This window comes from Cydia pomonella, chromosome 19 (assembly GCF_033807575.1).
Source record: "Cydia pomonella isolate Wapato2018A chromosome 19, ilCydPomo1, whole genome shotgun sequence".
Taxonomy (NCBI): domain Eukaryota; kingdom Metazoa; phylum Arthropoda; class Insecta; order Lepidoptera; family Tortricidae; genus Cydia; species Cydia pomonella.
In genome coordinates, this window is record NC_084721.1 from 18891131 (window position 1) to 18918487 (window position 27357).

Consider the following 27357-nt stretch of genomic DNA (forward strand, 5'->3'; position numbering starts at 1 on the left):
CAACGTTATATATCTTTGACGATATCATTTTGAGATATGTATAATGACCGACTGTAGACCGAAGAGCGAAGCGACCGAAGAGCGTAGCGACCGAAGTGCGAAGCGACCGAAGAGCGAAGCGACCAAAAGGAGCAAAGCAACCGAAGAACCAAATGACCATTATTGCATGAAGCATTATAACCTCGACACTTAAAATGAAGCACATATAGCCTCGACGCTGCGGAAATGGAGGCCTCGATACGATTATTGTGGAATTGTAGAGTACATATAACTTAAAGTGCGGCATATATCTTCGTCACTGCGACAGCTGCGACAGCAGACCTCTTGACACAATTATTGTGGAGTAATGATAGCATCCTCACTATGACGTGGGGCAAACTTAGCCTCAACACTACGACAGCAGAGCCCTCGACACAATGATTGTGGAGTAATGATAGCCTCCTCACTATTAAAGTGGGGTACATATAGCCTCGACGCTGTGAAAGCGGAGCCCTCGACACAATATTGTGGAGTAATGATAGCCTCTTCACTATTAAAGTGGGGCAAATATGGCTTCAACGCTGTGAAAGCGGAGCCCTCGACACAATGACTGTGGAGTAATGATAGCCTCTTCACAATTAAAGTGGGGCAAATATAGCTTCGACGCTGTGAAAGCGGAGCACTCGACACAATGGTTGTGGAGTAATGATAGCCTCATCACTATTAAAGTGGGGCAAATATAGCTTCAACGCTGTTAAAGCGGAGCCCTCGACACAGTGATTGTGGAGTAACGATAGCCTCATCACTATTAAAGTGGGGCAAATATAGCTTCGACGCTGTTAAAGCGGAGCCCTCGACACAATGGTTGTGGAGTAATGATAGCCTCATCACTATTAAAGTGGGGCAAATATAGCTTCAACGCTGTTAAAGCGGAGCCCTCGACACAATGATTGTGGAGAAATGATAGCCTCTTCACTATTAAAGTGGGGCAAATATAGCTTCGACGCTGTTAAAGCGGAGCCCTCGACACAATGGTTGTGGAGTAATGATAGCCTCATCACTATTAAAGTGGGGCAAATATAGCTTCGACGCTGTTAAAGCGGAGCCCTCGACACAATGATTGTGGAGTAATGATAGCCTCATCACTATTAAAGTGGGGCAAATATAGCTTCAACGCTGTTAAAGCGGAGCCCTCGACACAATGATTGTGGAGTAATGATAGCCTCATCACTATTAAAGTGGGGCAAATATAGCTTCGACGCTGTGAAAGCGGAGCCCTCGACACAATGGTTGTGGAGTAATGATAGCCTCTTCACAATTAAAGTGGGGCAAATATAACCTCGACGCTGTGAAAGCGGAGCCCTCGACACAATGATTGTGGAGTAATGATAGCCTCTTCACTATTAAAGTGGGGCAAATATAGTACCATGTCGACATCTCATTTATAAGAAAATATTTATTTAATATGTGTTTTAATTTTGAACTATTAATTAATGTGCATTATAAAATTACATTAAAACTTTAATCAACACAGTTAATACCGATTTTCTGTTTGATGAATATCTTGTTGCACAGTAAACCTAAGCTTCTAAGTACTCACGGAAAGGAGAATTATTATTAGACGGAGTCCACAATATTACACAAATCAAGTATATCTTTCCATAATATATTTCATTTTAAAATTATATTATATTATGTTAATCAAAGCTGTCTAATAATAACAAAGCGGGTAACTAACTGATGATCAAATTTAGGAGGCGACCACATCGATTGGACCCAAGACTCGACGATACCGCGATGTCCGATTAAAGCCTACTACCTAATCCGTCATGATCCATACGATAGATTCACTATGGCCCTCATATGGGGCATGGGGCGCACGGTATCGGAGCACGCATAGCACGTCCCGTTTGTATACGTCGATTAATGGCATTAAACACTTTAAACTGTCAGTCAGACTAAATAGTCTTCCAATGTCTTATAGATTGTGTATTGATTGACATTACTCCTGTATATTTATACCTATAGGTATCCTTTAAGACGCTCATTAAACTTGTTGGTACTGTGTATGTACATTTGCATAAAGACGCGTTTTGTTATCATTCATAGGCACTTATTACCAATCGGCAAGGATTACCATTGTTATCTGTTTTATTATATGGTAGGGTAGATCGGACATGGTAAAAGCCGCTTTCGTGAAACGATTACCTAGTATATATTAACTTTATTCAGATATGGTTTGTATATTTAAATCTGTACGCGAAAGCATCTCGTAAAAAAAAATTGTGAGTGAACATTGCATTTTATGCAATCATAAAATGAAATCTAAATAATATTATATTAGTAAATAATACTATAATAGTACGTATTACAATTATTTAAAGTTCAAATTGTAATCTATTTGTAGCCCCATACTTATTTTTTCCGTAATTTATTTATTCAAAAAAGAAGGTAGTTGTAGTAAGTGATTTCGTATGAACGTAAAAATTACTTACTTGATTTCTTAGGTAATAAGTTTATTACGCTAAACGAATATACCTACAATTTCAAATTGAAAGTTTAACTGCCATGTAAGTATGGCAAACGAGACTAGACTTGCCGAGCTGAATAAACATCAATTTTTCGTTCGAGGGTACGGCGGTCGGCAGTTCAAATAATGTTTTGATTCTATACTTCTTATTCAGCGCACAATAAACATTAATCGAAACACAATTATTTAGAGGAACACTATTTTGGCGAAAATACGTGTGACTCGGACTAACACAAAAACATGTAATGGGTACTGGAGGAGCGATGTCGAAGCAGGAACGCAGCGTAGCGAGTGAGAGGGACAGCGCGAACTTGTTTTTTAAATACTATAATCTCTAAAATGTGTGACTTGGACTGCACGATAACGTGTACTGCTGCTAGTAAATTATATTTGTTGTCTTGGATTTGGATACGAAGTATAATTATTTCGGTAAGTTATTCCGCATCTCCATTTTTGGCCTATGAACCGGATTCCAAATTTACCTTTAAAATTCTATAATTCATCCTTGTTGCTCACTGAATCGCGGTTTCTTAATTCTTTATCAAGATGTTCCCGTAGGTAATTAATTTATCCAAAGGTACAGTCAGTATACTAAGTTATTGTTATTGTCTGTTATTTTTACGCGTAGTGTGTGGAAATGTGTGGAATTATTCATCGCGCTACCTTATTCATAAATAGATGTGTTACAAATAATATTTCGTAATTTGTAACTGTCATGTTGTGTTTTAATTTTCACGGGACATTTTTGCATGCAATGTTCGTTATATAATTTTTATGTATTTTAAGTTACAAAATACATTAAAATAAACTGAAAACTACGGGTAAATTATTCCTGAAGGCCTCAGTTTTTCTTTAACTGTAATTAACCTATTGCGAAAGTTACACTTGTATTAAGGTATCATACAAGCGGAACGTTCGTATTTACTTCATTTTCCTTCGACTTGTATTAAGATATTATTCAAGTTGAATATAATTTACAATTACTTGTGTATTTTAGGCACTTATTCATACTTTTCGTGCTGTCATAGTAACAACTAGGTAACCATGGCAACGAGACTTAAGCTCGCCGAAGCAAAGCGTGCTCAATGTTTCATACGTTTACAAAACATTTACGATATGATTCCAAAGCTAAGCAGTGACAAGAAGGCTCTATCGCAGTTCATCGCGCAAGCTCGATTGGTCGATCAACTGAGGAAAGAATTTATTAACTTGGAGTTGGACCCGGAGTATAACGTGAACTACAGCGCAATGAACGCGTTTGAAGATCTCTACTGCGTAATCAAATGTCAAATTACAAAAATTGATGCACCTGCTCCGAGCCTCTCGACATCCAGGGATTCAAGCCATACCTGTAAGGACGACTCCATTAAAATCCCACGGATTGATCTTCCTTCTTTCGATGGAGATATTCAAAATTTCCCATACTTCTATGAAACATTTAAGCGTATCATACATGAGAATAAAAAACTTACAGATTCTGAGCGTGTTCATTACTTATTTAGTCATCTGACAGGAAAAGCAAAGTCGATCTGTTTGGGAGTTATATCTGCCGCAGAAAATTACAACACAGTTTGGGAAGCATTGATCGCAAAATATGATGATAAACGCGCATTGGCAACGTCTTATTTAAACCAGCTGTTTTCGATGAAACCTGTCAACGTCAACGGTCCTTCGGCATCTATTTTAGAAAAAACAATTGATTCGTTTGCTGCTACTATTTCAGCAATAAAACAACTCAAGCTCGAAAACTTAAGTGACTTTATTTTCATTCATCTGGGTCTTAAGTTATTAGATTCAGATACCACAAAGAATTTTGAGATGTCTATTCGGAATTCTTCTAAAATGCCTACATATGACGAATTCATTTGTTTCGTTAGTGAACAAGTGAAGATTTTATATCGGACATCGCAACGAACGCCAACTAAGGCTGAAAGCGGCTCCGCTGCCAGCACTAGCAGCGTGCGAGCTCCTCTTCCTCGCACACCCCAAGCGTATGTTAGCACGCAAGGGCATGACAACGGAAATCCATGTGCTATGTGTAAGAGTAATGATCACTCGCAACTTTATAATTGTAATTCCTTCATGAAACTCCCACCTAACGAAAAATTTAATTTCGTTAAGGAAACTCACGCGTGCACTAATTGTCTGAACACGCATCATACTGCATCGAAATGTTCCTCAAAGAAAACTTGTCGTAAATGTCAAGGCAAACATCATACAACGTTACACTTTGAAAACTCAAAACCTGTAATGAATAGAAACGAGTCCAAGTCCTCACCTAAGGATGATAGTGAAGCTAGCACAAGTTCATCTGTGACGGACAACGGTGCCTCCGTATGTACTCATTCGGCATTGAGACAGACTAAATCACCCTTGACGGAAATTCTCGCCACTGCTAAGGTGCTAGCTAGTGGGCGTAACGGCAAGGACAAGGTTTTGAGATGTCTGCTGGATCCAGGATCACAGAAACATTACGTTACATTGAAGTGCTGCAAGAATTTAGGTCTTCCTGTACACAGCAGCCCCGTGACTTCAATAAATGGATTAGGGGGAACAACGATAACACAACCCATTCGAGGAACTGTCAACTTAACATTTAGGTCAAGATATGATCCTAAATGTCAATATACTATCGAAGCGCTTGTATTAGATGAGATCACGCCTGATTTACCGACCTGTCATATTGATCAATCTTCATCTGATCTGTTTGATAATTTACATCTAGCAGATGATTCCTGGGCGATCCCAGGAGAAATTGACGTACTTCTTGGTGTTAAGTTATTCACCAAATTGTTAATGTCGGATAAAATTGAGAACCAACCTGGTTTGCCTGACGCTTTAGAAACTACACTGGGGTACATCATATTAGGTGATGCTCCCGCAGTAAATGCTTCCTACTCAGCAGCTGGGTATTTTACTTCGGTTGAAGTGGGAAATTTGATGCAAAAATTTTGGGAAATTGAAGATTTAGATGGAGTCATTCATAGTCCTGCCGACAAACAAGCTGAAGACATATTCAACAATACAGTGAATCGTTTGGAAGACGGGCGGTACGAAGTTGCACTTCCATTTAAATTGGAACCAAACAATTTAGGCAATTCTTACAAGACTGCTGAACGCAGATTTTTAGCACTTGAAAGAAAATTTCTCAAACAACCTGAGTTAAAGCCAGCTTATGATGAAGTTATCCGTGAACATATTGATAAAAAATACTTATCTGAGGTTCCGAATGATAAGTCAAATGATGCTTATCACATACCCCATCACGCAATTGTCAAAAGTGACAGAACAACCACAAAGGTTAGAATTGTGCTGGACGCTAGTGCACAGACCACAAGCGGCTTATCATTAAATGACATACTTCACGCAGGACTAAGTCTACAGGCTGACTTGTTCTGCATTCTCCTAAACTTGCGATTATTTCCTATTGCCATCACGTCTGATGTACGTCAAATGTATCTGTGTATTGACGTACGGGGGGAGGATCGTCCTTATCAGCGTATCCTTTATAGGTTTAGTCCTGAAGAAACTATAAGGGTGTTTCAATATAACAGGGTAGCTTTCGGTCTACGTAGCAGTCCTTTTCTGGCACTGCGAACGGTCAAACAGTTAGTAGCTGATGAAGGTGATAAATACCCACTCGCAAAAGAAATCGCATCTCGTGATATTTATATGGATGATGTAGCCAGTTATTGATGAAGACCAGGCTGTACAAGCGACTAAACAACTGCTGGATTTGTTCTTGAAAGGCGGATTCCAACTGGCAAAATGGTCGTCTAATTCTGCAGCTGTTCTGAAAGAAATACCAAAGGAACTACATTTGTCCCAAAGTGTCACCTTCGACGATGATACAACGTTGAAGATTTTAGGTCTTCGTTGGTATCCTGGTGAAGATGTATTCAAGTTCCAGGTTAGTCCCGATGATCGACCGTGTAGTAAAAGAAACATTCTTTCATTAGTAGCTCGATTATTCGATGTTCTGGGCCTAGTTGCCCCTGTAATCGTGTTCGCTAAGCTTCTAATAAAGGAGTTATGGCTTTTGAAAATCGATTGGGATGAATTGCCGCCTGATCAAATTGTACGCCAATGGCAACAGTTCCAAAGTGAACTACCGCTACTATCTAACATTAGCATTTCCAGACATATAGGTGTTATTGAAAACTGTTCATTAACTATAGTTGGTTTTTCGGATGCTAGTGAAAGGGCTTATGGTGGAGTAGTTTATGCCTACGCCACCTTTCCTAATAATGACCGGGGTGTCATTAATTTAATTTGCGCTAAATCTAAGATAGCGCCCGTGAAGGTTGTTAGCCTAGCAAGACTGGAATTATGCGCAGCATTGCTATTGTCACAACTAATGAAAAGGGTGGTTGATACCTACTCAACCAGATACCCAATTGACTCTATGTTGGCCTTTTCCGATTCAACAGTGACACTCTGTTGGATTCATTCGTCGCCCCATCGATGGCAAACCTTTGTGGCCAATCGAGTTACTAAGATCCAAGAGAACTTGTCAGGCGATCATTTTTATCATATCAAGGGAACAGAGAATCCAAGTGACTGCCTGTCTAGAGGCTTAACTCCAGCACAACTGGTGAACCATCCTCTATGGCTATCAGGCCCTCCATGGATGAAACTCCCAAAAAACGAATGGCCGATTCAGGCGTTTATTCCAGACGAAGTTAACGTTCCTGAAGAAAAAACGGTTTCTTTAATGACTTGTGACAATTCGAACGACAGCATAATTTATGATTTGTCTAAACGGTTCTCGTCATGGATGAGATATGTTCGCACAGTTGCCTATATCTTAAAATTCATAAAACGATTACCTAAAGGTCTTATTAGTGCTGATGACTTAACAACAGCCGAACTGGAAATTGTACGAGCTCTACAAAGAGTGTATTTCAGTCAACATATTTTAGACATGACCTTGAAAAAAGGGCTTACAAAGGCTTTAGCAAGCCTAAAGCCATTTATTGAAGATGGAATTCTTCGCGTCGGAGGACGTCTCAGTAATTCTAATGAAGATTACGATTATAAACATCCTTTGTTATTGCCACGTCGTGATCACATCATTAATCTACTGGTCGATTACTACCATCGACACCATTTACATGCAGGACCTGAAACTCTTATATCTATTCTGCGACATCGATTCTGGATTATAGCAGCTCGATCGAGAACTTGCAACTGACTTAAGTACAGCAAGTTTTATGTCAGCATTTAAGCGGTTTTATCCAGACGCGGTCCTGTTAAATACATATACAGCGATAACGGAACAAACTTCCAGGGAGCCAATACATATTTGCAAGAAATTCATAATTTCCTTGCGAATGAGTATAGAGAGGCTTGGGAAAATGAACTATCAGCCAATAAGATAATTTGGCGATTTATTCCCCCCAGTGCTCCACATTTTGGAGGATGTTGGGAAAGTAATGTTAAATGCGTCAAATTACACTTGTATCGTACTATAGGTAAACAAATTTTGTCATTTCAGGAATTAATGACAGTTCTATGTGAAATTGAGGCTTTATTAAATTCTAGGCCACTATCCGTGTTAAGCTCTGATCCCGCTGAGCCTTCCGCATTGACACCAGCTCATTTTCTTAATGTTACTCCATTGAAATATCTTCCAGCTGCGTCTGTTGCGGAGGTAACATCTGATCATCTTTTGCAAAGATATCAATTATTAGATCGTTTAACACAATCATTTTGGAAGAGGTGGCGCGATGAGTATTTGCACACGTTGCAAACCAGACAAAAATGGAATACTCCTTCTCAGCCTATTAAGGAAGGAACAGTTGTAGTTATTCTTCAAGAGAATGTTATGCCTTTACATTGGCCGTTAGGTCTTATAACTAAACTCATGCCGGGCAAGGATGGTATTGCCAGAGTTGCTTTGGTTAAAACAAAATCAGGCATACTTAAAAGACCTTTAGTCAAATTATGTCCTTTGCCTTCTCAATAATATATGTATTTCTATTAGTAATTCGTTATTAAGTTATCTCTTAAGTTATGTAGGCCTAATTTGTTTATGTTCATTTAGTTTTCTCTGAGCAATAAGGATGCTATTATGTAGTAAATGATTTATTTAAATAACTTTTGAAAACTATTCCTTTCAAGGCCGGGGGAATGTTTGCGCCGCATAAATATAACCTTTTTTATTATCTATTCTGACCTCCTTGTCGGGTTTTCAAATAAACGGCAAGGCGGAAAAAGAAGTATATGTACATGACACATTTTTCAATGTCTGAAGAGAAAAAACCCACAAATTACGATATTGCATGCACTACAAATAAATATATAAAAGAAAGTAAGATCCATATAATTCAAGCACATCAATATCCAAAGTGCCGCCGCTCTGTGGACGCTCAACAAGGAGTAATTCAGAACCAGTATAACCCTTTACGGCCGGGAAAAATATTTTGCAAAGATTCATAAAAAATGCATGTGAACCGTTTTTAATTGTTATAAAATACGCGTATAAAATGTTTAAAAAAATCCTAGTGTCCTTTATCATAAAAAAAATCGCGTGCACGAAAGTGACGTTCAGGAACTATCTGGAAATGCACGAACGTGCAAATTCATTGAGTTTTGTAAAATAATATGACTAAAACGCAACATTTTACAGAACAATGCACGTGTATGCTGCACATGCATAACATATGAAGTAATCACTATTCAATTTAGCATAATTATCAGAATTTTCTTTAAGAATCAACATCTTAACGATTAAAGAATAATTAAAAACAATAATCAACAATTGTAAAGTACTCTCAATTCAACTACATCTAAAGGAAATGCTTGAAAAATATATTTTGCCGTGTAACGAACACGTTGCATTTAATACAACGAGTAATAGCCCTGCTGAAGCAGTCTGAAATTGGCGGGCTCTTGGAGATTTGGTATCGTCAAATTGAAGCATCATCTGAAACATCACTCAGACGCCTCAGACATGCTTCACTACGTCGTTTTCTTGGTGGTTTAACCAAGATTTTGAAGCGAAAATCAAGTAAATCCAGTATTTCGCACCTAGGACGGCCTATGGCATCACAATCAAGCGAATATCCATAAAATGAATATTGATTCATTCACATGTAAAAAGAAAGAAAGAATTTAGTTTCAGTGTCCATCTCCTTGTTTAAAAAAAGGTATATCAACGCCTCCCATGGGTTTATTAGTTCATAACTTTTTCTGAAGCTGTAACATACACGTATGACCGAATCTTTATCTCCCATCTCTTGACAACCTTAATGCTGATCGTTCCCGAGCAGTTAGACAGTAGGAAAACATATTTGTTGTCTTTCCTCCTAACTAGTGACACTGGGTCTGTCACCATCAGCAGACTCTCTTTAGGTACATCTCATCGTATTCGTCGTTGATTCTTTGATTTCGTTTTCAATTCATTCAAAAAGCGAATAAGGGAATTCTTCGAGGTCATCGTATAATTCCTCAATATGTGATATACTCGTATCATTATTGCACAAAATTTCAAGGAATTTTTTGCCTCTTAATGGACGCTTAAAAATAACACAAATCTAACATTACAAAACGAAAAGTATTATAAAACTATCAAACATATGACTATTTATTTTGATTTGATTTTCTGCGCAGAAGCCGGATAGACAAAAACTTGCAAATAGTTATGACCATCGATTTACGGGCTACGGCCGAACCCACAAATTTGTGCACTTCTTTTTTACGAGCATGTAGTTTCCCCTTAATAACTTATTGTTACTCTAATTTGTGATAAATAAACACACATAACTCTTTTACTGTAATAATTAAGTATTAAATAACAAGTTTGATACCAAAATTATACAAAATTAAGAACTTACGTGTGCCACTACTCCCATCAAAAAATGCCACCATCTTCAAAGCAGTCTCGCGACGGACTGATCCTACTGACCTGCGGTATTTAGTACTGAAACGTGTCGCTAATGTCTGCAGATTCGATCGGAATAGGTCTGAGCTCGAAAAGACAATTTACTTGCGGGCAGGATTTTTTTAAAGTAATTTGCAGAATTATATCGAACCGGTCGTAAAGGGATAATTATTTCGGTAAGTTATTCCGCATCTCCATACGGCGCTAATCCGGAGTAATATAGCGTCTTAGACGGCCCGCTCTAAAATCCAGGAGTTAATTTTATTTTTGATTTATTATACTTTATTGGGTAACCAGCCGAAGGCCGATTACAGAGCGGTTGCATTATTCGGAAATGTCACGTGTTTGTTTTCGTGCTTTTATTTCTCATATAAATCCCCTAATCCAGCAGTTCCAAATTCGGCAAAGGGGGAAAAATCGGGTGTTGGATTACCTTAAACAGTCGAAGTTGGTACAAACAACTTAAACGCCATGGCACTTAAGACCATTGTGAGTACATGCTGAATGACTGAACAAAATATTTTTTTCACATTTTTTAAGCTTCTTGCGAGTTCTACAGCTCACAGACTGGCAATTTCTTGTTACTGCATAATCAACACAAATATTCCTTCGATTTCATAAATATTTTTCCTTACAGCCGTTGACTGTAATTGTATCGGGTCATATCTGTTTTTGCTATGTCAACGTCACGTAACAGCTTGTTTGATTTAATTGGATCTGTTCCTTCTTGTTTTCGTTTACCTACTTCATATATTATGTGAGAATATTCGTGTTTTTGTATGCCTTCATCGGATACTTCATCTACAATATGGCAGTCTTATTTAAATTTACAAAGGGAATTAAATCGAAATTCAACCTTTTTTGATGAATTTATATCGCTAAACTTTCGCTTTGGTTTTGGAAAAGATCGCTCTTAAGCGACAAGACCGCCCGTTGTTTAACTCTGTCTTTATGTAACATATTTTTATTGTATTTATAAATAATATCTAAGCTTAACCAGCGGCGTAGCGTATGTGTTTGCCGCCCGGGGCCGATCAAAAATTTGCCGCCCCAATTTATGATCAGCATCACTTAGTCAGGTCATAAGTTCTGTCACAAAGATTTTTACTGATAAAAAGTAATAGATACAGTTTTGCATTAAGTATTCAATTTTTTTTTATATTACGTCGGTGACAAACAGGCATACATGATGGTAAGCAATCTCCGTAGCCTATGTACGCCTGCAACTCTAAAGGAGTTACATGTGCTTTGGCGACCCTGACACTCCGCACCCTTAGTAGGGTCTAGAGTTATTTAGTTGCGGTTTTCTGTAAGGTGGAGGTACTTCCCCAGTTGGACCCTGCTTCAGATCTGGATTGACATCCGCTGTTCTGTGCCCTACCACACAAAGCGAGATGACTTTCACAATGCCCATACCTCTCTTTTGGACGTAGTTTAAAGACGGATCCGGGTTCAAACATATGTAATATTCGAAAAAAAAGTTATATTTTATTTTATTTTTTATTTCGCGTGTAATCGCGTTTAACGACAATTCCAAAATAAATAAGTAGTAAATAAAGACGAGCTTTACATTTTAAAATAATTATATTACATTTAAGTATATCAGTATAAAACAAGCTTTCAAATCATGGCAAACTTTATTTATTAAAAGCTTTGTATAACATTTTATTTGTAAAACTTGTGACCTGACTAAGTAGTTAATAGACAAGACAAAGTTAGTTGGAAAAGGTAAAAATCAAAAATATCTTCAAAAACTAAAACTCAACTACTGAAAATTTGGCTCTTAAAATTATGCAAAAAGAAAAAAAAAACATCTGAAATAATCACACAGAAAATATTGTACATTTACTTAATTATGTACGTTTATACAGTGTATACAATTACACGGTATGAACGAGAAACCCGTCAGATTTTAAGCACGTATTCCTGTCTTAAGGAGCAAAAAAAATTATTTGTATTTTGATCAAATTCGGCAAAACAAGTGTGTGTGTGTATGTGTTTTCTGCACACGACACGTTATTTATTTTTACATGTTGGCAAAAAAATACTTTACAACGAATAAATAGTTTTTTTTATTTGCAGATAAATTTTGCGAGTTTCCTTTATAACTTTAATGTCTCTTAGTAAGGCCACATAGTGCTTGCGTCGTCGCAGCCATAAAGGCGTTTTTCACTGAGTTATTACAAAAACGAATTTTCACAACAATTGTCATTATCTTTATAACAAGACCGATTTAAAAAAAACTTGATATGACATTTTAGTTTCTAAACTTGCGGTCAAGAATACACTTTTAACATCTGTCGGATTCTCATTGTGTATATTCAATATAAATAAATAAATTATAAATAAATAAAATTAGGTAAGGGCATTTATTCGTGTGATGAGCATGGATATTTGTTCCTGAGTCATGGGTGTTTTCTTTGTATTTAAGTATTTATAAATATTTATATATTATATATATCGTTGTCTAAGTACCCTCAACACAAGCCTTATTGAGCTTACTGTGGGACTTAGTCAATTTGTGTAATAATGTCCTATAATATTTATTTATTTATTTATTTATTATTGACACAATGAAAAAACTAAGTTTATAGGTTTTCCTTTTTTTCAAAATTTGAAAACAATAAATACATAAATAATTCTTTAAAAAAGCGAAACCTATAATAAACTATGCTGAAGCGATGGACATCAAAATCAAAGTGATTTGTTAAGATTTTAGTTTGGAAAACGTTTTCTCCCGAAATGTAATTTAATAGAAAAAATACTATTATTTCGCAAAGATCGCAAAGCTATTCTTCCCTCTTCAGGTAAAGGTAAATGATTATTTCAGGTGAGAATGTTTACTTATTTCATACGTTTTAGAGCGCGATTTTCAGTAGTCTGCCTTACATTTAATTAATTATGGGGTTATAATTTCGTATTTAATTATTTTCTGCCTTCCGGGCGGAAAGCGTCAACTTTTCTCTCGCTGCGCTAAACGAAGTTGCCGCTTTCCGCCTCCAGCAAAAAATAGACAAATGTATTTGTGTTCCAAGGGAGCATCCTCCCGTGGTGCGCATACTATTTTTCTGCTCGACGGAGGCGGCAAGCGGCAACTTCGTTTAGCGCAGCGGGAGCAAAGTTGACGCTTTCCGCCCGGAGGGCAGAAAATAACTATTAAAGTCATTTTACATTATTTTTGTGGCAGGGCGCCTTCTGTACAGCAGCAAAGCGCCCAATGCATTTGGTTACGCCCGATGCTTTTACATGAGGGCGCCGAAAGCGCCCGTTATTCGATTGCCCGCAGCGCGACACGTACGTCGAGCTACGCCCGACTTTTTCAATATGAGGGCAACGAAGGAGCTCGGCATTGAACCGCGCGTATCGCGCCACGTTTATAGGGCTGCGCCCAACTATTTTTGAACGAATGTTGGCGCCGAGGGCGCCCGGCTGTAGATCGCACGCAGAAGGCGCCGTGTTAAAATTGATGTGACGTCATATAGGGTTATAGGCATGTTAAAGGTTATATGTACCTATAACCAGCGGACAAGCGTGTAAGCTCGTCGGTGGTTTGGAACGCCGCACTCCGGTAGCGATTGACCGCCCCGGCACACCCGCCCCACGCCCCACGCCGTTCGCTCCCGCGGTGCGTTAGTTCGTTTCGTGGCTTGATTTGAAAATATTGATTTCTTAATTTTATATTTTTTTAAATACCGTTTTTGCCGCCCCCTCTCATGTGCCGCCCGGGGCCATGGCCCCCCTAGCCCCCCCCCTCGCTACGCCTCTGAGCTTAACACAGAATCACCAATCATTTTAAATTAAGGATTGCCTTACACGTGAATATATTTTTGGCACAAATGCTAACTACTTAGCTAACCTAACTCCGCTGTCAGAATTACTAACAGGATTTAGAGAAGGGCAAGACAATAATACTGAAATTCCTGGTAAACATAATGTTCGCATTCCACATTCAAAACACGAGGCATGTACTTGCTTTGCCTAAAAACTTGTTTACATTGATTAGGGTTTAGTAGGTAAGTATGTACGAGTTTATTTATACCTTGGCTACATTTTTAAACGTAAGTACTATCTCAAACGATTGATGTTCGAAATGACATTTATATGTCACAGTTTTCAATTATAATTAATAGTTAAATGTAATGCCCGTGTTACACCATCCTTTATAAGATATTTGATTACTTTTGATTAGAAAAAACTATGTCATTAGGTTTTCTTAAACGTACTTACCCATACCCCCAAAGTAAACGGAATTCATTTTTTATTGAATTCCGTTGTATTACACAGTATTGGCCGTACGTTAATTAGAATTGACCATATTGAAAATTAACCATTACAAACTTTAACCGTCCGTTACGGTTTACGGTTCAATTTTTAATGGTTAATTTTAAATATGGTCAATTATAATTAAGGTCCGACCAGCACTGGTACTTAGTTTTGAAAAAAGCAAAAACATTGTCAGATATGCAATGTCTTGCATTATAATTATAAACAACACATTGTCAAATATCAAACATTTATTCAACAAATAGGCCACAGGGGCACTTTTACATGTCCATTTTTACAAACAATAAAAATTACAAAATACAATTACAAATATGGAATCGATAAATAATCAAAAGACAAGAAATTAAATCAGACAAACAGACAAGAATCAAATGAAGTGTCTCACGTTAATGCCACTCAAAAGTAAAGTTACATATTTATAACATAACATGTAGCCCGTGAAAATTGTTCCAGAGTTACTTGTGTAGTAGAAAGCAGGCTCTACAATACAATAAGTAAAATAAAACTATAGAGAAACTGTTGTTAGGCTATGAGGAAGTAGTTGTTGGCGTACCTCAAGGAAGCGTACTTGGGCCGCTCTTATTCCTTATATATCTAAATGACTTTCCCACTATAGCGGACCAATTGTGTGTTCTGTTTGCCGACGCCACCATATTTTTTTCTTGTGATCGTTCCAATATTACTTTTCAAAAGGGTATAAATGTAGCTCTCACTAAAATTATAGATTGGCTTAACCAGTTAAATCTCAAATTAAATCTAAATAAAACCAAGCATATTCAGTGTAGAAACTATGGGACCTCTCCTGTCTCTCTAAGTATTTCGGAATCAGGAACCACTATAGATGAAGTAAACAGTATTAAATTTCTAGGTGTACAAGTAGATTCACATTTAAATTGGAAGACTTACAACGAACAAATAAAAAAAAAACTATCCAAAAACTGTTACGCTTTATCCATACTAGCAGAGAATTGCTCTGAAAATATAGTTATTAGTGCCTACTATGGTAACGTGTATCCTCTATTAACCTACGGAGTTATTTTCTGGGGTAATTAGAGATTCACTTCGAGACATTTTCCGAGAGAAACGTTTCCTTACACTGACCGGAATCTATATTCTAGAAGTAAGTTTATTTGTAAAAAAACAGCCTAATTATTTTACAGCTCTCTCTTCAACAAAGTGCAACGCTAGGACGCAATATAGATATAATATTATGCTACCAAAAATAAACACATCCATATTCAAAAAGAGCACTTTTGTAACAGCTATTCAGGTATTTAATCACCTTCCAGCTGCTATTAAGGCACTCGAAGGTAACCGAATCCGGGTAAAATTGAACTGGTTACTTAACAAATCATTTTATAGTTTAAAAGAATATTTTCAACATTAATTGGTATGTAATTAATTATCTTTGCATGCTATTTAAGTTTAGTTCATAAGTTATTTATGTACTGCATACCCGAAATGGGTAACTGTTGGAACTAATAAATTGTATCAGGATTACCATCTACAAATATAAACAGTACTGCAATAAATCATTCTTATTCTTATTCTTATAAGCTTAAACAGACCGGTCTCCACAAACAGCACCCGTTCACGAGTATGACGCGTATCTCAGCCATCGTCGTACGCCAAACACCGGCTGATTGTGACGCACTTTATGTAACATATGCTTTAGAAATAATTCTAAAGCCCTATTGAGACGGTATGCAACATTTAATACATTGTTTACTACACACCTACAATGAATTCAGTCGATCGACTGAATACCGCAATGTAACGAAAATCGCATGCAAGTTCTTGAACCATCTAAATTGGGTTTAAAACTCACCTACAAAAATATTAGTACATGTATTTGAATGAGAAGTTTTACGGTCCCCGTGAGTGTGGTTTGCGGATAGGTCAGCCGACCGTCTGACCGGAGTCGGTGATGCATGGCTGCAGCCGAGGACAGTTGCTCGCATCCATGAGTTTCCAACCACTGCCGTGGTGTGTCATTACGAATATGAACTCTAACTACTGAATATAAGTATCAAATTCAAACAGCTAACAAAAGCGATTGGTTCTGATGTGCCAAGCTGTCCTTAATCTGAAATCTAAATTTTAAATTCCTTTGAAGTATGTGATGATTCTTAACTAAATTTGAGGCCAAATTCGTTTATATGGCGGGTAATAATCTTAATAAAACGTCGCTGAATGATTTTGTATCATCGTTTAGGTCAGTTTTAATACCCTGTGTAATCTGCGTAGTCATAGAATGTATTGTGTAAAATAGGTTTAACAATTTTACACAATACATTCTATGACAATACTTAAAATAAAATATTGAAATTGTATGACTTTCACGATGGCAACACTGCCATATATGGTAGGGCGTTTACGCCAGAATGTCGGCGAGAGATGGAAAAAAATTACTGTTAACTTGAGATTGTGGTAACAACGAATAATGGGAAGAAAATTGAATGATTTAAAACATAGTCTGGATTTATTAAACATATAATATAAGATGATTGGGACTGACTTCGCCCAGATCAGTCGATGTAAATCGTACACAAAAATGGCTGAAATCCTTAAGAGTAGGGTCGCCGGGTCAAAGGTGCCTGAAGACGAAATGGCGTTTAAAGCTTCTTATATTCAAAGGTCAAATCGATTTTCTCTTGGTCGAATATTATGTAATCGTGTAGGCAGTTATTCTTGTTTGAAACTAATTTAGGTAACAAACGTTTGACAAAGGTTGGTATCAAACCGTTAATTTACATTTTCAACACAACTTTATTGAATAGAGGATTACTTGTGGCGTGTGTGTGTGACTGTGTGTGTGTATCATTTTCCGGAGCAGTGTCCAGAATTTTCAATTATAACACGTCTCATAATGCATCACCAAGTGCGATCGTAATAATATCAATTTCTAAAGTATAACACATTTAAAACGCCGACGCTCCACTGTACGAAAACAAGTTCTGTCTTTATGGTTGATTTAGTACGTCAAAGCCAGCGATCGCTCTTACAAGTAGTAAAATGGTTTTATAGTACTTACTTATAACGGTAAAGTTCAGCCTCATGTTCCTTGTAGGCGAGTTCTTAAAGTCCACCCTGCAGCGGTACATTCCAGCGTCCGAGGCCGCTACGGCCTCAACCAGAAGTACCGCCGTTGAGGCCGCGCGAAAATATGCGCGAGACCCAAAGCCGGCGGGCGAGGACCAGAGCTTGGGCTGCGAGGCCAGGCGACCGCGCACGTCATAGCTGGGGACAAAAGACCATATCAAACAGAGTAGTGCATGAGATTGCGTGAGAGGCCTACAGCCTAATGTCGAGGCCGAGGGTAAGGTGGCTGCTAAGAAATTATTATAGTCAACTCCGGATTAAAAGTATGGCTGCATGAAAGAGATTTATGTTATGTAAGCAAATAAATATGTACTTAACATACAAATTAGTTTCATTTCCCAAAACTCAGCTACCTTACACTAGAAAATCACTGGGCAACTTTTTTATCAACCGTTGTTTTTCATACAAATTTTGGGGGTCCGTTTTGTGACGGTCTACAAAAATTTATGTTAAAATGCGTCATAAAACTCTAATTTATGGGACACTTTATTTTTAAATCGATAGTCCTCGTCATTCTGCGTAGAAATAACCCAAAAGTTGATAGTTTTTCGAAAAAAGTAGATGGTACCTACACTTATTTGTAAAAATTCCCGACTACGTTGTATAGAAAGGCGTTTCCGCGCGGTCCCCTTTCGTCTTAATTAAATGGACTGCCGCAACGAACGTGTTAACTTTGTACTACGACGAACCATCTGTTAATGAAATCACAATATTTGAAATAAAGGAAAAATGGAACGACTTTCCGCCTCCGTCGAGATTCGAGCTCGTGACTCTAGGATAGGTACAGTCAGCATCAAAAGCAGCGGATCAGACTACGCGTCAAAAGTATCTACTATCTTGAACAATCATCAAACATTTATTCAGCAAATAGGCCACAGGGGCACTTTTACATGTCAAATTTTACAAGCAATAAAATTACAACATTTAATTGCTTGTATAATTTGACATGTTTAAGTGAAATATGTTGAAATATTAGATACTGTGTTTGAGACGTATACAGTCTCTAAATGTCGAATGACACAAAAAAACTATGATAAAAAAATACAGACAACAAATACTAAAATTCTTTACAGTTGTAAAAGTGTCAGAGATAAAATATAAAAAATATATCCTTGGAGATGTTAAGAGTCTCCAAGACTAGAATTCTTATATAATTAATTAAAAAACAAAAAAAAACGGAAAAACAGACAAGCAAGGCTTGGAACCGGTTTTAAAAATAACAGTAAATATAGGTTCATTTCGGTTTTACTCTGAACTTTCATAAGAACGCGGACGTATTAAGTTAAGACCTTTATTGTAACCCAAATGTAAAAGGTTTTACGAACAAAACCAAAATTAAGTAAAAGGTTTTGCGCGAGGCTATTTGCCTTTTCATACAAACAAATAAAATACAATAATCAATTTCTGTCATTATTGAAAATATTTTACACAATTAGATGTACATCAACCACAGCTATGCCTCTTCGTTTGTTTTTTTTTCTAAGTTTTAACTACTATAAGAGTAAGGAACGTAAAAAAATTGTATAATACTTGTTTTTCGCTCCTAATTATTAATAATATTATAATTAGGCGCTTCTAATAATGACATAATCGAAAAAAGTCAAACGAAGGAGCGTAGCTATGGCTAATATATATCAAATTATCTAAAAATATTTTCCATAATGTCAATATTCAGAGAGGAAAATGGAGACTACGTTTGTATGGAGAAGTGGTCGTCCATTTCTTCTTAATGAAAATAAATATGTCTGTAATATGTCAATATGTAGAACAATTAGACCTTAAAATATAGCTATTTTAACAAGAATGATAGCAATATATCAAGGAACCAGAAAGATTTTAACCACGAACTTTTGAGGCCAAAAAAAGGAAAAAAATGTTGAGTTTAAGTAAATTTAGCCAAAAAAAAAATTTTTTTTTTTTCAAATTTTTGAATGTGATTGTACATAAAAAGTTAATGTTATGGTAAAACTGGCACTGAAAATGAATTTTAACGTTTATTTTTTGTAAAACCTAGAAAGCTTAAGCTTAAGGTTACTTGTCACTTTTTGACATCTATCAATAAGGATACTTAGACTACGCCCCATAATGGTATCATTGCCATCAAAAAGGCGTTTTCCACTAAGTTACAATAAGATGTTTTTTTTAATGGTATTAATTCTGAAACTAGGCGAAATCCAGAAAAGTTTATATGACATTTTAGTCTCTAAATGTGATCAGGAATACAGTGTTAAAATCTTTCCGTTTCCTCATGTTACACTGTGTAGATGCTGGCTTGGAGAATTTAACAACTGGAGACGCCTTATCTGTAATTTTAGTCTCTAAATGTGATCAGGAATACAGTGTTAAAATCTTTCCGTTTCCTCATGTTACACTGTGTAGATGCTGGCTTGGAGAATTTAACAACTGGAGACGCCTTATCTGTAATTTTCTGTACAAAACAGTCTGCCGATTTTTGCGGGGGAGGGCACGTCAAATGTATGGCTACTGTACGTAACGTACAAATAGCCAAGTCAGATAAACCTCAGTCCATACAATACATATGACCATTGGCCGAGGTTTTTGACACAGGGGTAAGCTCATAAAGGCAATTTCGGTTGTCAAAGTCAAAGTCAAAGTCAAAATATTCTTTAAGTTGTTAAGTCCTCCAAGAATGCTGACTTTACCAGCGCGCCGTTCCCTATCAACTGAAGTACTCATTTAACCGCAAAGCAACTGGAAACTATCGGGCTACTTCGATCGTACACTGACATCAATTAGTTAGTTATTTTGCGTCTCGCTCGCGCCAATACATGTACGGAAAAGTACAAACGACAGGCACGATAGCTATATGACATCGTTTAGATATCATTCTGGCCTGTATATCAAACAGTATTTTTTTCCTGCACAAATAATGAGAAACTATTTTTTTTTGGGTATTTGTGGCTTTGGTCCCACGACCTTTATTTTAGAAGAAGCTCGATAAAGCTAATATGTATTAATACATATACCTATCCTTATATTCCTTATTAACCTTTTAACCGCCAAAGACGTCATATGACGCGCGCGGCTACAGCCCAATATCATCCTTCATGCGTACCGACAAGGTTCACGATTACGCGTCGCGTACGATAGGCGTGGCGTTCAAAAGGTTAAAGGTCAACTAAAACAGGATCGCCATGTGAGGTTTGGCGTCATTTGATACAGCTTGTTGGTTGGAAGTATTGTTTAATTGTGGAATATGATCCTTAACATACGGAATATGTATAAACAGATTATGTGAAGATGTGTGTAACGTACAGTGCACACCACACAAACTTACATTTGACATCAAAATGATATCTAAAAGATATAATTTCGTTCTCATTCGTCCGTCTCACTCGCGCCAATACCTGTAGGATAACTAAGGAATCATTTAGTTATCATTTTGATGTCACAATGTACGTTCGAAATGGCTTCATAATTATAATACCTCCCTGAAACAATACTCGCCGTTAGGTAGGTATGTTTGTAGAAATACGTATTTCCTTATAAATATTAATAATCTTATAAGTTCCGAAGAAGACGAGAAACTCATTAGTGATGAGAACAAATTCGGCTCGCGACTGATAGAAGGTTCCGTTCGGATTCAGACTACATCAGCATAACTGCAGCAGTATTGCAGCGCGACATTACTGCCTCCATTGTTGCAAACGGCAAATCCGGGCAGCAATATCGATTTTGATATTTGCGGCCGTAATGCAAACGGCAAATCCGGGCAGTAATATCGATTTTAATATTTACGGCAGTAATGCAGTCGGCAGTAAAGTCGCGCTGCAATGCTGCTGCTCACTGCATTACTGCAGGAAACGTCACAAGTAATATTTTCTTGATAAAATGACCTTTTGACGTTGAAAATCGATGTGGGTGCCCGGATTTTGACAAGCTTTTATTTAACTTGCCCTGTTAGTAGGTATATAGGTTTTTTAATTAGTGTTGGTCAAATCTTGAAAGCTAAATTTTACCCACTTTCCGATTTCCGATTGAGCTGAAAATTTGCATACATATGTAAGTCGGGTGACAATACAATACAATATTATGGCACCATCGAGCTAATCTGATGGTGGAGGCAGGAGGTGGCCATAGCAATTAATTGATGAACCAACGCAACCTAATTGTTTTTGGGGATTTTAGAATGTCTCGAGGAATCAGGGATCGGAACCGGTTTTTTGCAAAAACATCGAAATAACCATATATTTCGGTTTATTTTATACTCTAAATGTAGGACTCAGTTGTGTTTTCAGATAACGACTTCGTATTATTAGATTGCCTAATTAGAAATGAAGTAATTAACAAAGAACGAAAAAATACCGTTTTCGTTCCCATACAAAAAATACCGGTTTCCGATCCCTGCGAGGAATAACAGTTGCCTGTGGTAAAAAAAGTACAGTCAGCGACAAAAGATTGTACCGAACATGAAAGTTTTGCCAAAACTTATTCACAGTAATATTAGCGGCAGAAATGCAGCCCGCAGCAATGTCGCGCCGCATTACTGAAGCAGTAATGCTGGTGTATTCTAAATTCAAACGATACATTCATCCGACTGCCTATACATATTTACACACATAAGAAACACGAAAATAGAAGTTTCAATATCTGCCTCTCTATCAGTCTTTTTTTTTTATACTACGTCGGTAGCAAACAAGCTTACGGCCCGCCTGATGGTAAGCAGTTTCCGTAGCTATGTACGCCTGCAACTACAGAGGAGTTACATGCGCGTTGCCGACCCTAAACCCCCCCCCCCCCCTCGTTGAGCTCTGGCAACCTTACTCACCGGCAGGAACACAACACTATGAGTAGGGTCTAGTGTTATTTGGCTGCTGTTTTCTATAAGGTGGAGGTACTTCCCCAGTTGGGCTCTGCTCTAGATCTGGAATGACATCCACTGGCTGTGCCCTACCACACAAAGCGAGATGACATTCACAATGCCCATACCTCTCTTTTGGACGTAGTTTAAGGACGTACCCGGGTCCCGGGTCTTGCATGTTCGAGCGATAAAGACGCAGATATTCGAATTTCGATTCGCGGTGGGCCTCTGTAAACCAACCGCCTTGATGCATCAATTTCATAGTAAAAGCTTTTCAAAGAACTGTTTAAGGCGCTCTTATAGACAGATTTTAGGTTTTTGAGGGGGTGAAGCAGACGAAGTGGTAAAGCAGGCAGGCGGGCGCCCCGCGCGCCGCGCTCGCAGCAAGCCTACGTCCTTATTCTGACGCCATCCGTATTCTGGTTTGTTAGTTCTGGGATCTTTTCCGGAAATTTATATTGATTATGATTTAAACTTAATGAAATTAAAAATTTGATAATTATATATAATACTAGAGTATACCGCGGCAAATTGAGAACCTAGTAAAATGATACCAAATCGTTTTGTGTCGAAATAATATTACTTACTAATTCAGACAAAAGTTACAACTGTCTGCTTTAAATCATATATAGATACCTATTCAAAACTTAGCTGACCTTAAAAATGCAATAGAAGTCAATTTCGGGCAAGTAGTGAAAAAAGGAAGAATACTAGCAAAGCTAAGTAATTTGTGGAAGTGAACGTAAAAAGGTAGCATGTTTTTGCTGGTATTGAGATAACTGAAAACATAAGCATAAGGTATGCACAAGCATATGTAGCTTCAAAAAGTAGATAAATTATGCTATCTTCTCAAAAAAGAACCATGACTCTAACTGTAACGACTATTTCTATATAATTTTTTGAATTGACGACAATGAAGACGATTATAAATTTTAAATGCAAAAGTCGAGAAAACTGCTATTATTATTTATTATTTAAAGTTTATAATGGCAAAAATGCACTTATACTACTACTACTACTACTTCGAAGTTATATAGTAATGAGTATAATTGACTGACTTTAATTAATGTCTAATAAAGAATCAGTCTGTTGTCTGTCTACTCTGTCTGTAATCAAATATTACAAGTATATTTGACCCACTGAGGTTTCAGATGAAGTTGAAAATCTGCATACATATGTAAGTAGGGTGACAATGAAATATTATGATACCATCGAGCTAATCTGATGCATGAGAGAGGAGGTGGCCATAGGAACTCTGTGTCAAAATATCGCAACCAAATTGCGTTTGTTTGAGGTTGTTAGAATTGTCTCAATGAGTATTATTTTCCTTTGGAAAGAAGTACAGTTAAGACCTGTTCCGTAAAGTTAATTAACATACAAAACTTTCCGATGAACAAAATTATTTTATCGTCAACTATGTTATTTATCCCATCAAGTGGTGGTCCACCACTCACGGGTCGATGCGATAGCCAGAAAGCTGTCGGCCAACAGAGGGTGGTTAGTGAGGTGTTGCCATATTTAATGGCAAAATTAAAGGCTTTGAAGTATATTTACGCTCTTCTAGCGCCCAAAAGTAGCTAGCAAGTTAGACAAGGAAAACATACATACACACGCTTGTTAACGCTTGGTTGCTAAGGACCATTCATCCTAGATCGAACGCCTAGGTCGAGTTCTGTCTTGATTTTTAAAGAGGTTATTTTGTAAATACACGGTACCCTCGAGGAAACGGAAAGATTTTAACAGTATATTCCGGATCGTATTTAGAGGCAAAAATGTCATATAAACTTTTTTAATTCGCCTAGTTTCAGAGTTAATACCAATTTAAAAAAATATTTTTCGTTGTGTTTTAGTGCATAACGCCTTTTTGATGGCTATGTCGCCAGTCGCCACTTTGGGACCTAGTCTAGACTACCTTCTTGACAGATATCAAAGTCACAAGGTACCATTTGAATAGACTAATTTTTACGAAAAAAAATGTACCAATTTATATTAATCGATAAATTTTCCAAGAACATGAACTTAATATGTTTAAAAACATACAAAAAGTAAAAAAAAAAAACAATTTATTTTTGCGGAATTGACTTAAACTTGTACATGAAATTCTTCTTATGACCTCAGGAATACGTGGTTAAAAAAAATCCGTTTCCTCACGGGCACTTTTTATGACTTAACCTTTGAATTTTAAGCCCTACGTAGAAAATTAATTAACAATTACCTCCAATCATAACTTTGTTTTGTGGTGGTAGTCATTTTTAATAAGGAAACTGGAAAACTGTCACTGTTGCTAGGTTTGATTAGTTAGGTGCATGTGGCGAAATGCATAAACATTACAATAATTTAACAACAACAAGGACAACTTCAACAGAAGGACATGATGTCACGATCCTCAGCATTGAGGGACCAAGAAGAAGAAGACAATAATTTAATTGTTCTATTCGAATAGCGTATTTAGTGCTTATTCTAACGATATATGCTTCAATATATACTTTTATACATAGATAAGCTTAAATAGTTGAATTTGTAATATTCTCTAAATCCGCGCTGAACACCCGACGGGGCCCCGCCACGTGACTACTTTTTACGTTTTGGCTTCTGCCACTTGAAGGGATATACTATAGGCCTTGACTAGTGATTCATTTCAAAATAAACTATTTTAATATATACATATTACACATAAGCACCCTAATGCAAAAATGAAGAAAATATATTTTGCGAAACTTTCGATCGATTTTTCCACTTATATTTTGTATTGGCAGGAAAAATAGTAAAAGCATATCACAAAGACATAACAAGGTCCAAGGTTTTAAAGAAGAAGGTAAAATTGGCTGAGACCTGAAATTGACGGCAGAGTGTCATCGAAATTTATACTTGAAAAAAGAAATAAAATGTCACCAGTTTTCATTTCATACAAAACAGAAATAGCATGGTATAATAGTATTATACCAAACTTTTACAAAGGACTTTATGTTTAACATTATCAAAAATGGAATTTAGTTACATTCTTGAATTTACAGAATAATTAACCAGTGAAATAAAAATATTGGCGAGAGGTACAAATATATACGAACTTCCGAACCGAGTACTTGCAAAATTTTGAATGGAATTTGAAGGGTAAATATCACTCCTGCTCACCTTACAAAATAAAATAGTTGATAAATGTTGTAAATAAAGTCTTAAGTGTATACCATATGAAAGTTAATAAACCAGAAATACCAAACAAATTCAACACTTATAACATAAACTATTACAGCCATTTGAGCACGTCCACAAAAACGTGAAATGGTACCTTTCACTAAGCACTATTTAAATCCCACATATTTAAATCCAGTATATCTCCTGCATCCTGTATGTGTTAAAAATGAAGCTGTTCCAATATAATGACTTATATAAATTAAACAAGCGGATTAATTTTATTTGTTTACGTTTAAAAATAGGTATTCAATTTGATTATTACTGTAATAGCCATTTAAAATATTATTTTACCTAAATTGATAATTAAAAGTAGGTACCCCTCACGACATAAGTACTACTGAATTTTATACTTAGCAGTGTTTTTTAAAATGTACATGTATTTTACCTTCCTCGTATTAAAAATGAAAAGTAGAGTGCTCAACTCGGGTGCAAGGCACCATTTCATCATTTGGTTAATCGTGGCTGTATGCCGGACAGGTGCGTGTGTAAAACTTGTCAAAAAAGATAATATGTAGGATGGATGTCTGAAATGTCACCGTATTTAAGAATCAATTAGCTTAAAAATTAGTTTTTTCTTCGTAAGAGTGATGAAAACATTGTGTGTATAACATATTTGTGTATTAATAGTGTGATTATCCATTTTATGTAACGTCCGCTAAACTAGCACAGGTCCGACGCTGACAGTGGTCACGGGCGTACTGGCGTACTGACGGTATTGCCGCGCAGGGTAACGTTTAGTAGACAAAATGTTGAATTCATAATTATGAATGAAAAATTTAACGCATCGATAAACTGACAAGCAAAATGTTAGAGTTACTTAAAAGCTATTGAATGAAGTAAATTTCACATTGATATTCATCATAGTACTTCTAAAATATCGAAATAAATACAGTTTTAAGCATATTTTCAAAGCAAAAATCTATCGAGAAAAAGATGAGCCATCGTGTTTCTGACAAGCATACGGCTAGTTCAAAGACTGAAGTTATACATACTAGAAAATAATCGATGAAATCCTTGTACAAGCCTGTAAATATCGATTTAAAAATAGCGCATTTTACTATACACCGCGCCTTAAGGCATAGTATTATAGAAGGTGGAGGTAAGGAATGAAATCTCCATGTACCAAAAAGTGTCATCAAAAAACCTTAAATAGGTGGCGCTACAATACCTAGAATACTTGAAAAAAAATCAAATCACAGACGGTGCACTTCACTCCGTCAATAACGCCTAGGTTCTTAGCTACTCTGGAGAGATTTGGAACTACTATTTATAGCTGACATTTGAACACTTTTGCAACAGTTCTACCACAAGAGACTTCTCTCCTTTTTAATTCCACACTTATACCATAGCATAGTATGTTTAACTCTATGGTCTAAAATATGTGATAGTGCTGCTCTCTGGCGACAGAACATTTCTGTGATAATCCCTATTACAATAATTATTAGGGCCCGGAATTTTGATTGCGATCGATATATCGATATGATCAGAATTTTCTTGTATAAATATAATATAATATAAAGGTTTTCGTAATTATCTCATTTCAATAAAGCAATTTAAATGGAT

The 27357-nt window shown here is 36.7% G+C and overlaps 1 protein-coding gene across 1 annotated transcript in view; it reads right to left on the reverse strand.

The window, feature by feature from the left end:
- The window catches only part of LOC133528591 (nephrin-like), a 268556-nt gene that overhangs the window by 120350 nt on the left and 120849 nt on the right, over positions 1-27357 (reverse strand). The window contains exon 3 of the mRNA XM_061866029.1: positions 17713-17918. Coding sequence (XP_061722013.1) covers positions 17713-17918 — 206 coding nt within the window. The remainder of the gene's footprint in view (positions 1-17712; positions 17919-27357) is intronic.